At 41.7% G+C, this 17,107-nt stretch overlaps 1 protein-coding gene across 2 annotated transcripts in view; it reads right to left on the bottom strand.

Moving 5' to 3' along the window:
* Nucleotides 1-17,107, bottom strand: part of PCCB (propionyl-CoA carboxylase subunit beta) — an 85,499-nt gene that overhangs the window by 25,829 nt on the left and 42,563 nt on the right. Inside the window, exons 11-15 of one of the 2 annotated variants that reach the window (XM_074964078.1) lie at nucleotides 13,162-13,269; nucleotides 9,625-9,725; nucleotides 5,068-5,166; nucleotides 4,740-4,833; nucleotides 1,584-3,437 (exon numbers count right to left, since the gene is read on the bottom strand). In XM_074964078.1, the coding sequence (XP_074820179.1) occupies nucleotides 3,316-3,437; nucleotides 4,740-4,833; nucleotides 5,068-5,166; nucleotides 9,625-9,725; nucleotides 13,162-13,269 (524 nt within the window). In that variant the 3' untranslated portion in view covers nucleotides 1,584-3,315. Of the gene's footprint in view, nucleotides 1-1,583; nucleotides 3,438-4,739; nucleotides 4,834-5,067; nucleotides 5,167-9,624; nucleotides 9,726-13,161; nucleotides 13,270-17,107 lie in introns of those variants that run through there. The other variant, XM_074964077.1, reaches the window with a different exon arrangement.

The following is a 17,107-nucleotide window of genomic DNA, read 5'->3' as shown; positions in this document are numbered from 1 at the left end:
AAAAGTTTGTGGTTCTTTTCCTATCTACCTGGCCAGTGCATCTGAGTTGAGAGTGCTGTCCAGAGCAGTCACAATGGAGCACTCTGCGATAGCTCCCGGAGGCCAATACCGCCAAATTGTGTCCACAGTACCCCAAATTCGATCCGGCAAGGCCGATTTAAGCACTAATCCACTTGTCAGGGGTGGAGTAAGGAAATCGATTTTAAGAGCCCTTTAAGTCGAAAAAAAGTGCTTCATCGTGTGGACGGGTGCAGGTTTACATCGATTTAACGCTGCTAAATTCGACCTAAAGTCCTAGTGTAGAACAGGGCTTAGTGGTATGTTCCTCACCCAGACAGTACAGACATCTGTCATGGGAAACAGTTATAAGAATGACCTTTATTAGGATACAAGCGCATGCAGGATGCATGCACGACTGCTACAGGACACTACTAGTGAAAATGCTTCAAACTCCTGTGCTGGGGCACATGGACACTGTAAGTGGGATCCATGTGCAGGAACCTGGAGAAGGAGGTTAGAAACTTCTAATTACCAGCCTGAATTTCTTCATGGCCAACTTATATCCATTTGGTTTTGTACTAACACTGTCCTTTAGCTTAAATACCTCTTCATCCTCCCTGGTATTACCCTGAATGTATTTATAGAGAGCCATCATATACCCTTTCAGACTTCTTTTTGGTAGATTAAAAAAGCCAAGCTCTTTCCAGTTACTCTTTCTTTAACATGAGTGACCAGAAATGTACACAGTATTCCAAATGAGGTCTTACCAGTGCCTTGTATAATAGCGTTAATACTTCCCTATCTCTACTGGAAATACCTTGTCTGACACATTTTAGGATAGCATTTGCTTTTTTCAGTTGCGTCACACTGATGGCTCATAGTCATCCTGCGATCAACCCACACAACCAGGTGTCTCTCCTCTTCTGTTGCTTTCAACTGATGAGCCCCCAGCTTGTAGCAGAAATTCTTATTATTAGACCCTAAGTGACCTTGCACTTTGTACTATTGAATTTCATCCCATTTCTTTCACTACAGTCTTCAAGGTCGTCCAGATCTGCCTGTATAATATTGTGATTTCCTTCTGTATTGATGCTGCCAACTTTGTTTCATCAGCATGCTCCTGCTTTTTGTGCCAATGTCATTGACAAAAATATCAAATAATACTGATCTCACCTTTAGCCAGTTCCTATCTTACAATTCTTGTACTGATCCCCATCTTCCCTAATTTAATTAATAATTTCCCATGTGCACCTTATCAAATATTTTACTGAAGTTCAAGTATATAAAATTTATTGCACTTCCCTTATCTAAAAACACAAATAGATATTTTGATTTTAGTTTCCCTGAACTAGTCACCTGACAATCAGTTAATAATTCCCCAGTTATCAATTTTAATAATTTGGTCGGTGTTCTTTTAGTAATTTTTAGATAAAATTACTTTGCACTCAGATACTCATTTCCACGATACAGTACTACAGTTAGGTATTTAAATCAGCTGGATTATGCTGGCTGCAGCCAGAGATGTACACTTTGCTGACAGCAGAGGCTGTGTAACCTGCCTTGGCCTGCTTACTTCTTTCCTCTAATCACCTCTCTGCCCCCCAACCTTTTTGTGTGTGTGTGTGCGTGCGTCCCTGTACTGTTTTATAGCAGACATGCATGTAGTCTGATGTCACGGTGTTGGTAGTGGAAAACATTACCAATTGTTCTCTTTCTTTGTGGATTTTAATTTCATTTTCTCAGTGTCATACATACAACAAATAAACCTTATACATGAAAATTAAAAAGCGAAAAATCACATAATTGAAGCAATGCCAACATCCTCACACATGACACCTACATCTGTGTTACAGACCAGCACATTGTGGTTGCGTCTAGTGGTTGGAGCAGGAGTAGATAGTCAGGAATTGGAGCTCAGGGTCAGAACCAGAGTCAAAAGTCAAATGCCAGAGTAAAAAAAAAGCCAGGAATTGGAGCCGAGCGTCAAAAGCCTGTTACTTGAAGCAAGGCAAGACTGGGGAAAGACTGGAGCAGGGCTGGAAGAAGGTGGGAGCAAGACTGGGAACAAGTAGGTGTAGGAGCTACCACAGCTGTGGGTGAATGCTTTGAGCAGCTGCTGAACTTAAGAGCCTGTCTGCTGGCTCTTCCCACCACTCAGGCAGTGAAGCCAATCAGGCAGCCTACTACATGCTGGCTGCGCTTGTTAGGTTGCCCAGAGACTGGCTCTGCCGTAGGTCCTGATTTCTGACAATCCGCAACATCACACCCCACAGGAACAAGGCACCAGTCCCATACACACAAAGCACTTAACACACCACTCAGTGTGCTATTTAAATTCCCCAAATGCACAAATCTGCATGTTGGAGTGCAGTAATTTGCACACCGTGTTTATTTTCAATTATCCATTACCAATTTCCACTGTTATATATTAATTTACTTTCTGTCAAGCTCTTGTCACAAAGAGCAATAGAAAGTTGTGATAAAAGTAACAATGAATTGAGCAATGTCAGGATACTTTTGCACATTTTACCCCTTTCATTAAATCCAACTTTAATTAGACAAACAATTAAGTTTCTACCCACCAAGTGTTATTACACCCACATATGAGAATGCAATCTCACCCAAAGAGTGTTGCTTCAATGGGTGCATAAAACTAGCTGTTCTGGAGAGAACATTAGAGGAAGTGAAACCATGGAGCCCAAGAGCAAATTCCTCAAGACTCTGCATTCAGGATGGTTCCAAATGCAACAAGAACCCTACCATCAGCACCATTAGAGGGAGCATACTGGGAGTTTTGGCTAACAAATTTGATGGGTGCTATAATACAGGGACGGAACCAACAAGCCAGGATCCAGAGATGATGCATCCTTCCCAGACCGTTGTCCTGCCCAAATCCCAACTATACCAAGGTCTGACTGGATCCAAAGGCATGATTCTCTATTGGAGCCCTTTCTGTCTGTGCCAAACAACGATGGAAAGTCAATGGACTCAAGGGACATTCCTTCCCTGTCTCCATCCCAGAAGATCAGACCCTGAGGTCTTGGAATCCGTTTGGACTCATGATTTCTAAGGAGGAAGCAATTTGAGGACTGTTGGCTGAATAAAGAATCTGTTAATTAAAAGTAATCATGTTATACCAGATAAAATCACTCTCTCAAAATTTATTGCTATATAATACTTAAGCAAATTAAAATTAAAAGAAATGTTCATAGTGCTAAGTTCAAGTTCTCCACTTTAACTAAAGAATATACGTATTCAGAACACTTCTGCATGTCTCAAAAGTGGCTTCATTTTGTAACCAATTCTTCATCATATTCACAGTGGAATGTTCGCATGCTTCTTCCAGGGATTGGATTGCGTTTTGCTAGCCAGCACTTCCAGATCACGGCAAATGCGGATTCGAGTGGTAGAAGGTTCAATGATATCATCAACAAACCCTGTTTAATTTACCAAAAACAAATTACATACAAACACTTTTGCCTCCCAACCACAATATATCTCGTTGTAATTACTTTGCAACATCAAAACTATGCAGTAACTAAACAATTCATGTATTAGAGAACTGCATGCAACTGCTAATTTGTAACTTAACTCACAAGAGAAGCATTTGAATTAAACTGAAGTTAAAGTTGACAATGTGTTTCAATAACTTAAAAAGCCTTGCATAAACTTTATCATCAAAGAAGTAAACAACAGAAAGCCAAGAAATTTAGACTTACAGTGGGGCTCAATTCAAGAATAACTATACATTTCATTGGGAAGTTCTATATGTATAGTCTCTTGCAGTTCAAATCAAGTCAGTTCAGTTTACAAATGACAAGATGTATTTTCTGTCAATTCTGCAAATTCAACCTGGCATCTGATAGTGAAATTCTGTTTTTTTTTCTGGCTCAAGCCCCAACAATAAACACTGCAGTGAAAACATTTAACACTTCTGTTGATAATCCACTAGCCAGAAAACAATCCATCTTGTTGTGCATGCTACCACACTGTGCTACTGATGGGACTAAAAAGTGGTACAAATGAATATACTGATCAGTAGAGTAAACAGATGTAAGTAAAACATACGGAGAACTGATCGTCTGATTGAGAAAGACATTTCTACACACACATTTTTCAGAGTAAAAATGCACTTTAAGGTTCAACTCATAAGAAACAAACTTTTAAATATATGGAAATACAGAATTAAATCCACTAACAACAAAAACCAAGTGCCTACCACCTGGGGGCAGTAGTGTATGTTGGGGAACTGAAGCTGAGCCAGAAGTCTGGTCCCTTCTAAAGTAGACCAGCACACCTCATTAAACTCCACCCAAACTGTCAGCGTGCTCTGAAGTACTATGGAAGTTGTCCAAGTTTTGAAATGCCTCTCAATTTAGAACATTTTTAATATGCTTATCAGCACCTCAGACATGGCCCTGTGCCCTACATCTCACCAGTGCCTCAAAGAAATTGTATTAGAAGCCCTTCAGATGTGTTGTTTTGTAGCTGGAATTTGGAAAATAAAATAATAATAATAATAATAATAAAAAAGTAAGAGTGTTTGAATAATTTCCAAACTATGATTAGTACCACTTTCATTCCTAAATCCCTTGTCTTTAAAATGCGCTGTGTGATTAACCTAATATTTGATCAAAGTGTTAGCCAGTGACCACAGACCACACAAGTAAAATTTGACTTTCAAAGGACTTTAAGCAAGGAATTTAAGAAAGGAACTCGAAGACCAAAGTCCCAGGTACCTCTGACAGCCGCAGGGAAGGGATTTGCAAACTTATTCACATATTCTGCTTCTGCATCTGTCTCTTTTCCTCTGAAAATGATCCGGACCGCACCCTAGAAAGACATACAAACATGCCCTGAAACTGGACTGAAATAATTAATCCATTGTGAAAAAAAGCTCTTTTATTTAAGGCATAGGATTTAAAGCACTACAGTAAAAGCTGTGCTATAAACTTGTAAAATACTTCAGAGAAAATCAGTTGTATTAATATCAGCAAGCCTCCTCAATGATTTTCAGAGATGGCTATGGCTGCTGGAAGTCAGAAGTGAAACACACCCTGCATTTACCTTTGCACCCATTACTGCAACCTCTGCAGTAGGCCATGCGTAATTAACATCTCCTCGTAAATGCTTCGAACTCATCACATCATATGCACCCCCATAAGCCTGGAAGAGACAGGAAGCCATTGATATCAGACAAGTGCACAACAGCAACAAATGAAATCCCTTCTGCAATTATTGCCATTCCAGAGACAAGGACGCACTGAAGAGAGCCCAAGTTGGTCCATTTCGAGAGCAACTGCTCAGCATTGGCATAACTTTGCTCCAAAATTCACAGAAAGTCTGTGTCAAGGTTGACCTTTATTTAACAAAAGCACTAAACTAAAGTGAGACAACAGAGGTGTCTAAACCTAATGACATGAAAGTAATGCTTTTCATATCTGCTTTTATAAAACGTGTCCATCACAAGGGCCTCCTCCTTCCTTATCATGAAAGGGTTAATGTATTGAAAGTACAGTAGTGCCATAATACACGCCTGCTGGTCTCGACTCAGAAAGATCTTTTGAAAATGACAAACAAGTTGTCGTTGCAGGTTGGGAAAGGTACTTCTGAGCAAAACTGTACCAGAATGAGAAAAGAAAACTGAATCTGTTTAGAATTCAGTTGATACTAACCTCAACTTTATGGTTCTATCAAATAGCCAATTAGTGCAGAATCAGGACCTCCAATTTTAGCATCTTTATTATTATATTGCTGGTGTCAGCAGTGTAATCAATGCTGAATATAAAAAAGAGAAATCAAAAGCTATCTTAAGAGTTCAGAAATTTACATGAAAATAATATGTTCCCAAACCACAAAACAGTGAATTTGCAGCAACTAATGAGAACATAAGAATGGCCTCAGTGGATCAGAGCAATGGTCCATATTGCCTAGTATCCTGTCTTCCGACAGTGGCCAATGCCAGGTGCTTCAGAGAGAACGAACAGAACAGGCAATCATCGAGTGGATCCATCCTGTCATCCACTCCCAGCTTCCGGCAAACAGAAACTAGGGACACCCAGAGCATGGGAATGCATCCCTGATCATCTTGGCTAATAGCCTTTGATGGACCTATCCTCCATGAACTTATCTCAGTCTTTTTTGAACCCAGTTATACTTCTGGCCTTCACAACATCCCCTAGCAATGTTTCACAGGTTGATTGTGCACTATGTGAAGAAGTACTTCCTTTTGTTTGTTTTAAACCTGCTGCCTATTAATTTCATTGGGTGACCCCTGCCTCTTATGTTATGTGAAGAGGTAAACAACACTTCTGTATTCACTTTCTCCACACCATTCATGATTCTATAGACATTTATCATATCACCCCTTAGTCATTTCAGCTTGGAAAAGGAGAAGTCCCAGTCTTTTTAATCTCTCCTCATATGAAAGCTGTTCCATACCCTTAATCATTTTTGTTGCCCTGGGTGCCCTTTCCATTTCTAATATATCTTTGATAAGATGGGCAACCAGAACTGCATGCAGTATTCAAGGTGTGGGTGTGCCATGGATTTATATAGTGGCATTATAATGTCACTTTTCTGTCTCATTATCTATCCCTTTCCTAGTGGTTCCTAACATTCTGTTAGCTTTTTTGACTGGTGCTGCACATTGAACGGATGTTTCCAGAGCACTGTCCATAATGACTGTAAAATTTCTTTCTTGAATGGTAACAGCTAATTTAGACCCCATCATTTTGTATGTATAGTTGGGATTATGTTTTCCAATGTGCATTACTTTGCATTTATCAACATTGAATTTCATCTGCCATTTTGTTGTCCAGTCACCAAGTTTTATGAGATCCTTTGTAACTCTTCGCACTCTGCTTTGGACTTAGCTGTCTTGAATAATTTTGTATCTGCAAATTTTGCCTCCTCACTGTTTACCCCTTTTTTCAGATAATTTATTAATATATTGAACAGCACTGGTCCCAGTACAGATCCTTGGGGGATACCACAATTCACTTCTCCACTCTGAAAATTGAGCATTTATTTTTGTCTTTTGTTTCATGTTTTTTAATCCAGTTACTGATCCAGGAGAGGACCTTCCCTCTTATCCTATGACTACTTACTTTGCTTAAGAACTTTGATGAGGGACGTTGTCAAAGGCCTTCTGAAAATCCAAGTACACTATATCCACTGGATCACCCTGCTCCACATGTTTGTTGACCCCCTCAAAGAATTCTAATAGAGTGATGAGGCATGATTTCCCTTTAGAAAGCCGTGGTGACCCTTCTCCAACACATGATGTTCATCTATGTGTCTGATAATTCTATTCTTTACTATAGTTTTGACCAATTTGCATCATACTGAAGTTAGGCTTACTGTCCTGCAATTGCCAAGATCACCTCTGGAGCCTTTTAAAAAAATTGGTGTCACGCTAGCTATCCCTACTGTCATCTCGTACAGAAGCTGATTTAAATGATAGGTTACGAACTACACTTAGTAATTCTGCAATTTCACATTTGAGTTCCTTCAGAACTCTTGAAGGAATACTATGTGGTCCTGGTGACTTATTGCTGTTTAATTTATCAATTTGTTCCAAAACCTCTTCTATTGACACCTCAATCTGGGAAAGCTCCTGAGATTCGTCATCTAAAAAGAATGGCTCAAATGTGGGAATCTCCCTCAGAGCCTATGCAGTGAAGACTGATGCAAAGAATTTATTTAGCTTCTCCGCAATGGCCTTATCTTCCTTGAGTGCTCCTTTAGCACCTCGATTGTCCAGTGGCCCCAGTGCTTATTTGGCAGGCTTACTGGTTCTGAGGTACTTAAAATTTTTTTTGCAATCCTTCTTTGCAATCCTTTTTGGCGATCCTTCTGGCTTAGTCAGTAGCTGTCCTGATGGAATACACTTTTTCTCCCCATGTTTTCAAAGTTGCTTTTTTTCCTCCTGCAGACTCACTCTCACAGGCCTGTTGAGATCTAAAGCACTCAGCTCTACTCTTATGATTCAGAATTGTGACAGGAACAAAGAGAAGCCAGTTGGATGCAGAATCTGCACAGTGCTGCAAAGACATGATCTGAGAACTCAATCATCTTCTTAAGTTTTTCTTCATCTGTCCTCTGGGAAGAACCTACCTTCACATGACAGCAGAACAGTACTTCCACGGACTCTTGATATTCCCCGATCCAATTATTCAGATTTTTTACTGGGTGCTGGACCCAAAGATGCCTTAGTGTTGCAATGCAGTTTCCACAGGGTGAGCAGCTAAAGCCATCTCTGCTAGTCCTTATTCTAAAAGCAAATGTTGCACAGGCAAAAGAGGCTTACAGGGATACCCCTGACACAAACAGTGCTGGCATGTGAGAAGGAAGGTGTTTTTACTCCACAAGGCCCACAACCTGAAGACTGGGCATTTCACTTTGTCAGCCATTACAAACAATCAGGAACCAGCCAACCAAACTTCATTCATTCATTCCTACTGCTAATGTTGAATTACAATAAACACACACTAAGTTTCAGTTCAAGTAGACGTGCACAAGAGAAAGGGAAGGAGGAATGGTTAGGGTCCCAAGACCACTCGTGATGGCACACACAGAGGGAACAGTCATGATTTATAACACTGGGCCCCATATGCACACCCTCTCATGGTTACACAGCTCTGAACATTCTGGGACCCTTGAGTCAGGCATGCATCCCCCAAAACGAGGATCTGAAGGGGCTCAAGGAGCAGGTTCTTAGTGATATGGACAGAGAAGAAAAAGGGAGAGATTAGACAGGAAGAAACAGTAGCAGGGTTTGGTGAATGTATTATGCTACAAGGAGGAGTCAAAATGACACCAGGGTGGCAACCTTAGGAGAAAGTGAGGATTCTGGAGTTTTTGACAACAATAGAGAAAGCAGGGAGAAGGGTAGAAAGATAAGAAGTTCAGTTTTGGCATGTTGAGTTGGAAGAGTGTCTTATAAGCAGTTCAAAAGGTGAGGCTGAACAGAGAAGGAAGAGCGAGATGATGGTAGCTGAACCCCTGAGAGCAGCTAAGGTATGTAGAGTTTGCATTTACAAGGCACCGATCAGTACGGAGTCTAACAAAGAACAGATAGCTAGGAACAGAAGGGCGAAGGGAAGGGTACCGAGCACAGAGCTTTGAGGGACAATGAAAAAGCATAAGATAGAGGAGCAGCCATGTAAGGAGATGTTAACAGAGGAGCAGAGAAGGAAGGAAGGAGAATACAGACTCACCGCAGCTCCAGGAGGTGAGGCAATAGGACTCAATTGTCTAAAGTGACAAAAAGTTCAGAGACTATGTCTGGATCTGGCCAGAGTTAGGTCATTTGTGCCCTCACTGACAGAAGTTCAGTGACATGGAGGGGTCAGACACTTGTCTACAAGAGAGCCAAGCAAGGAAATGAAGGTGAGAGCAGACAGAATATTGAAGGAGCTTAGCGGCAAAGGGCATGGAGGAGTTGTAGCAACATTCTGACAGGTGAGTAGACACATAAGCTGCTTGAAAGTTGAAAGAAAGAAGCCTTATGAGAGAGGAAGCAAGAGACAACAGGACTCCAGAAGGAAGTCGCCTCTGAATAACATTACTTCTAGCAGAACAGGAGGCTTTCGAGAACACCAAGAAATAATGCCACCTTACCTTTCTGGTGATGATAGTAATTTTTGGGACAGTTGCTTCTGCAAAGGCAAACAATAGTTTTGCACCATGACGTATGATTCCTCCATACTCCTGAGCTGTGCCTAAAAATTATGAGAACCAAAAAACCTTTTCAGGAAAGTTACCCAAAACACATCACTTCACCTGGACAGCTGTCTCCAGATGCTGCCAGCAGGTCAGCTATCACTGATCAAAGCCGCACACCACCAGTAGCGTTTACTGTACGATAGTGTTCTCCACATCTCCATGCTGGACAATAGGGTAAAGAAAACTCATATGGAGAACTCAGTGAACATATACCACAGGTGAACGGCAGCTATATGGCATCACGATACCATAAAAATATTGTTAATAGGTTCCCATTTGGTGGCAAATTTTGGTTCAGCTGAGAATAGTACAAGACCCCAACCTATTTATCAGAGAAAAATTCCTCCTTATCCGTTCATTTCACTTTTCTGGAAACGTAGTACTCTGACATGGAGAAGGGTGTGTTTTTCCACTTCAGACTCAAGGACAGTTCAAAGCCATCATTCAGGGTCAGCAGCAGGAAAAGACACTCCCTCGTAGAACTCGCAAGAGCTGTGAATCCTACACAAGAGAATAATTACAAACACAAATAGCAAATACAATCTCAGGCCACACTGAAAAACAAATACTGGGCTCCCATGGGCATACTGCAATTAATTTGGGTAAAAAAACTTCAGGGAGACACAGCAGCTCTGCTGAGTTACTGTGAAAAGGAATGATAGATAAAAATGCTAACTACACTTCTCCCAACATAAAGCAGTCATAAGGGGAGGATTTGCTGACATGTCCTTTCTTATAAGTGAAATTAGCAGGCAGGCAAAGAGTTTTCCTCCATCACTCTGAGGTCCTGGGCTCCCCTGAAGGTTGAGGAATCAATCCCCTGGTTCTAATGATGGAAATATAGCTGCAAGAGACACCATCCTGAACTTCTGAGACTTGGCAAAGTTGTTTAGGAAGCTTAGATCTAAAATCAGTCTCCACTCTCCATTCTTTTTTGGGACCAGAAAATAGTTGGAATAAAATCTTTTCCCTCTGTGCTTAATAGGAAATAGTTCCACAGCTCCCATTCACAGAAGTGAGTTGACTTCTTGCTTTAACAGGTGCTCGTGAGAGGGGTCCCTGAAGAGAAACAGGATGGGAGGTGAATATACTGGAGGAAGGTAAAATGGATAGCGTACCCAGATCTTATAATCTCCAGCACCCATTTGTCCAATGTGATTCTCTCCCACGTGAGAAGACAGCAGGAGAGAGAGTTTCTGAAGGGTGGAAGGTGGGAAAAATAGTGTATATACAGCTCAGTTTAGTGGGACAGTTCTGGGCCCTCAACTAGCCCATTGAAACTGATGCTTGGATGAGGATGATGGTTCAGTAGTGGAAGCAGGTGGTCTCTTCCTCTGGAATCTCGACTTTTTCCTGGGTGGTTCAAACAGTCTCTGGGATCCGGAGAATGAAGCGGGGCAGGATCTTTGAGCCATATGGAATCTACTAAACCTTCATTTGTTTATAGGTGTGTAAGTCCCAAGAGATCTCAGAGTGACTCTGGAATCCTTAAAGGTATGCAACGAATCATCAGAGGACCCTGTGAACAGCTACCCCTCAGTGGGAGAAAAGGGGTTAAAAGCAGCCCTAGGAAGGCTGTGCCAGAGGCAGCCCATTAGAAAGGGCCTGAGAGGAGTAGCCAATCATGGCCAGGCAGGCTCATATAAGAAGAGCTGCAGTGCAGAGCAGAGTTCAGTAGCTGAATGAAGCTCCAGGGGAGAAGACCAGGCTCCTAGCAGGAGGAAGGAGTGCCAGCACCTGGGACAGAGCAGTGCTGCAAGCAGCGAGCGGGGGAGCTAGAGAGAGCTCCTGGCTGGCTGCTAGGGCCTGCAGGCTGAGGCCCTGACATAAGGGCAGAAGAGGATGCTGGAGCCACATGGTAAGCAGCCCTGGGACAATGGAAAGGTCCCACTTCATGACCATGCTTGTCTCGGTACCGATAACTTCTTACTACCAACTAACAAGGGAGACTCAGACGCCTCCAAAAGAAATAGATCCCTTGAGAATCTGAATTCCTGCAGTACTGAGTGGGTTTGAAGAGCAGGGCTCCATTCTGTTGTTGGTACTGAGGGTATATGCTGCCCTGGCAAGTCCACTCTGGTCAAAGTAGACAGTATCGATGAGGATGCCTTGGGGGCCACCGAGACTGTATGAGAGGCATGACACCTTCCTGGTACTGAGGCCAACTTGGACGTAAACAGTAATGAAAAATTTGTGGGTACTGTCCTCTGAGCGGTGGAATATTTCGATGATGCAGTGTCCTGCTTGTGCAGCACTGAAGGTTTAATTACTGAGTTATGCTTGCTGCCCTTTTTCTCTGCTGAGCCCGGAGCCCTGGGTAAAGAATCATTACTAAGAGTGTCTGGAGCCTCAGCTGTACCCAGGGTAGAATGTGAGGTCTCCACAGGGGTCTTGTTCTGTGGGGACCAAGGCCTTTTTGAGGTGGCATCTGTCTGTGGGAATGACTCAGTTTTCTGTGGGTATTCTCTGTGGATTGACCTCAGGTAGACTAAGGTAAATGTGCCAAAGTTTACAGGGCACTGTGTTCGCTCAGCACTGATGTTGGTGGGTGGGGGAGGAGGTCGTCTCCTGGCCTGGATCTGAGGCTGGTTGGAGGGAACACTCCATCATTAAGAGTCTGTTTTAGCTCCTGGTTTTTTCTTGCCCTGTGCTTAAAAGCAGTGCAGATGGAGTGCTTTTGTGGGATATGAGACTCTCCCAAGCAGCAGATACAACAGGAATGCCCATCATTGACCAGGATGGCTTCCCAGCAAGAGACACACCGCTTGAAGCCCAGAGAGCCTGGCATACCCCAGGGTAACAGTATGTAGTAGGGGAAGGTCCCCCTCCCCAAAGGGGAAAGAGATTGAAAGTCTCTCTTTTATCAGGACTCTGAGGAGTTAGAACTGCTGGAAGCACATACTGCAGCTGTTCTGACACAGGCGGTCAACCGGGAATTCACACCCCATAGGTTTCCCTCCTAGGGGCACTGGCCCTTTCTCCCCCATCACCAGTCAAGATAACTAATAGGTGATGCAGTGGGTTTGCTCTCAACTGCACCTTTGCAGGAACAATCCCTCTCACACCTCCTGAGGCGGCAGTGCAGCTCTGCACGACCTTAACACAAGGCAGAGTAGGAACACTACAGCTGAGCCCTTTTTGAGGTACTTGGAATCTCAAAACAACAAGGAAATGCAGAGCAAGTGAAGTGCAAATAACTTCTGATCTAGCTGCGATGGGGTGCTTGCAAGGAAGCAGCCAGTCTTTGGCTGAGCCCTGCATGATGGCTTTGCAACTGCTCTGGCACCTGCAGGGGATGAACACACCCTGCCTGATAATAGAAGAAACAAATAAAATCTTTCGATAAAGAAACAAAGAGAAATGGTATTAAATATTCTAGCCCAACTGCCCTCCCACCCCAATCATAGGGAGTTACAAATATGAAGGGCCTACCTGGCAGAAATCCAGGAACATCCACAAAAGTGATCAGAGGAATGTTGAAAGCATCACAGAATCGAACAAAACGGGCTCCCTTCACAGAAGAATTTATGTCTAAACACCCTAGTGTTCAAAAACAGAGAAGACGACATATTTTATGGGGCTTTTAAACTGTTCTAATAAATTCTAACCTTCTGACAGTGTATTCAGGGTACTACCAGGATCTCACTCTATAGTTTGGCTGTATTATCTTGTATTTCATCCAAATTATTCCTGTTTCTGTATTTCTAGTTGTGGAGGACTATTGTTTGTCTGGTTCATGATGTTTCCCCCCTCACTTCACTTCAAGGTCATGGATAAAAAAATTTAAAACACCTAACTCTAACTGAAAGTTAGAGAGACCTAGGTGCTTTTAATATTATGGGATATTCTCCCATAATAATATAACATGCTACAGGGTTGTACTACTTTAACACTAAGAATGTGACATGTATTCTATCTGTATTCATTTCATATTATTTCTTTGCATTGCAACCACACAGAGAGGCCTCAATCAGATTGTGATTGTGTTGTGGTAAGTGCTGTATAATACTATGAGAGATAGTTTCTGCCCCAAAGAGCTTACAATCCAAACAGTACCATTTAAAAGTATTTTTGTATTCTTTTTTCTCTTCATTGCCATAAACCTTAGATAACTTCATCATTAACCATTATACGTATGTCTCCACATCCAGTGTAAAACCACAAATTTACACTGACACATATAGCAACACCAGCATTTTCAGTTCATACAGTCAGAATGTAAGGCCACAAGGGACCACCAGATCATTTAGTCTGGCCTTTTGTATGTCACAGGCCACCACCACTACCCAGGACCCACACACTAACTCAACAACTGAAATAATACCAAACTAGAAGATCCACAGGAAGAGAAAACAAGGGAGTGAGATGCACTAGTGCTTGAGGCCCCTGCAATTGCAGGGAAATAATTAAGTGAGATATCTGCAGTGTTCTAGCTGTGTGAGTCCCAGATATTAGCGACACGAAGTGGGTGAGGTAATATTTTATTGTTGCTGAGCTAGACAAGCACTTGTCTTCAGGCCTGGGAATGGCACTCGGTGTCACAGCTAAATACAAAATCAAACTGATAGTTTAGCATAAGTAGTTAGATACAGTCTAAGGGACCATTCCAGGTGAAGTGGTCCATTAATTATATCCAGATAATTCTGACAAGTGCCCCATGCTCACATGCTACAGAGGAAGGTGAAACTCCCCCAAGGTCACTGCCAATCTGACCTGGAGGAAAATTCCTTCCCAACCCCACATATGGCAATCAGTTAAATCCTGGGCACGTGAGCAAGAACCAGTCAAGCCAAGCACCCGAGAGAGAATGCTAGGTACCATCTGAGAGCCCTAGCCCACCCCATGCAGAGTCCCATCTCCAATCATGATCATACCTGATGCTTCACAGAAAGGAGATAAAAAATCTCCCAGAATACAGAGGGCAAGGGGGAGAAGATCCCTTCCTGACCTCTGCATGTAGCCAGCTGAAACCCTGAAGCTTGAACTTTAGGAACATAAGATATAAACCAGAAATGAGCCCTACAACTGTTGAGCCTTAACCTCCACTTCACACATAACTCCGTCAAACAACTGTACTCAAAAATTTGTCCAGATCTCTCTCAAAACTAATTAAGTTGTTTGTCTGCACAACTCCTATTAAGAGGCTGTTCCAGAACCTCACCCCTCTGAGGGCTAGAAACCTTCTTCCAATTTCCAGCCTGAATTTGTTCTGGCCAGTTTATATCCATTTGTTCTTGTGCCAACACTGTCCTTTAGCTTAAAGCTTTTCACCCTCCCTGGTATTTACCCCTCTAATGTATTTATTGTTACACTAAACAAGTCAAGATCTTCCAGTCTCCTCTAATAAGACAGACTCTCCATTACCCTGATCATCCTAATAAGTCTTCTCTGCACCTGTTCCACTTGAAATTAAACTTTCTTGAACATGGGTGACCAGAACGGTACACTGTATTCCAGATGAGGTCTTATCCGTGTCTTGTACAAAGGTATTAATAAGTCTCTCTCTCTACTGGAAATGCCTCATCTGATACATCCTAAGAGGACATTTGCCTTTTTACAGCCTCATATTGGTGCTCCTAGTTACCCTATGATGGATTCTCACACCCAGGTCTCGCGCATCCTCTGTCACTTCCAGCTGATGTAGCACAAATTCTTATTATTGGACCCTAAGTGCATGACCCTGCTCTTTGTACTATTTAATTTCATTCCATTTCTATCACTCCAGTCTTCAAGGTTATCCAGATCTTCCTGTATAATACTCTGATCCTCCTCTGCATTGACGATGCCTCCCAACTTTGTTTCATAACCCAATTTCATTAGTACACTCATACTTTTTTGAACCAAGGTCTTTAATAAAAATATTGAATAAGATTGGTCTCAAGACCGATCCTTGAGGAACTCCACTAATAACTCCCCTCCAGCCCAATAGTTCACCTCTCAGCATAACCCATTGTCTTCTCCTTTTTAGCCAATTCCTTCTCCATCTTACAATGCTTTTACTGATCCCCATCTTCCCTAATTTAACTAATAATTTCCCCTGGGGTCCCATGTCAAATGCTTTACTGAAGTCCAGGTATATTACATATACTGCACTTCCTTTATCTAAAAAAAAAAAAAAAGTCAGTCAGTTTCTCAAAGAAGGAACTCAAGTTAGTCTAGCATGATTGACCTTTGGTGAAACCATGTCGCATTACATCCCTTTTACCATTTACCTCTATGATGTTATTTATTTCTGCCTTCACAATTTGCTCTAAAACCTTGCATACTACTGAGGTCAGACTAACAGGTCTGCAATTGCCCAGATCACTCTTCTTTTCTTTCTTAAATAGAGGTATGATGTTAGCTATTCTCCAGTCACATGGTTCTACCCCCAAATAATACATTTATTAAAAATCCTTGCTACTGGACTAACAATCTCATGTGCCCGTTCTTTCAGTATTCTAGGATGGAAGTTATTTAGTCCCCACCTCGATTTGAGTGCATTAAGCTCTAAATTTTTCTTCTACCTCAGATGTGGTCATTTTCATTTCTAGATGCTCATTTCCATCAGCCGTATTGCATCCATATACATATTCCACATTTATCATCATTATTGAAAACTGAGGCAAAGTATTCATTTTAGTTTTTAGTTTTATCCCCTTCCCATTCACACTGCATAGCAGCCCAACCTCATCCTTCTTTATTCTGTTTATTTATATAACTAAAAAAAATATTATTTATTTTAATTTCCTTGGCAACAGCTAATGCAGCTTGACTTTAGAAAATGTAGGAATAAAGTGAGAATTGCTAACCTCCATGATGTTTGCTAATCAACCCCCCTGTGCATTCCCTATTGGCTCTCTGCCTACTTCTAATAACCTTTTTGAGGTGGTTATTCATCCAGCTGGGCCTGGAGCCTTTCCCTTCAAGTTTTTCCCCCTTTCTTGGGATGAAAATTTCAGATAGTTTTTGTATAATTGATTTGAAGAAATTCCAAGTCCTTGAGCTCTTCAGTCCAGCGGACTTCGTTAACTAATTCCCTTAATCTCTGAAAGTCTGCCCTTTGAAATTAAAAACCATAGTTGATGACCTTGTTTTAATTATCCTACCATTTAATTTAAATTCAATCAACCTGTGATCACTTGATCCAAGGTTCTTTCCTAAGACCAGCTCTGCTATTATGTCTTTGCTCCTTCTAAAACACTCCAAGAAGTTTCTCTTTCTGTTTCCATGCCAAAAAACAAATAAAATTTATATATTTTATTTAACTATACAAAACTGATACAGAACAGAGATAGCCTTGAGCTTTTAAACATCTTTGCCAAAATTAAAACTATTGAATCAAAAGCAAAATAGCAGTAAAACCTGCTAATTTTCTCAGGTAACAGTATGATAGCAA

Source organism: Natator depressus, chromosome 9 (genome assembly GCF_965152275.1).
Source record: "Natator depressus isolate rNatDep1 chromosome 9, rNatDep2.hap1, whole genome shotgun sequence".
NCBI classification, from domain to species: domain Eukaryota; kingdom Metazoa; phylum Chordata; order Testudines; family Cheloniidae; genus Natator; species Natator depressus.
Note: the sequence above shows the minus strand (reverse complement) of the source record. Positions and strands in the feature narration are given on the sequence as shown.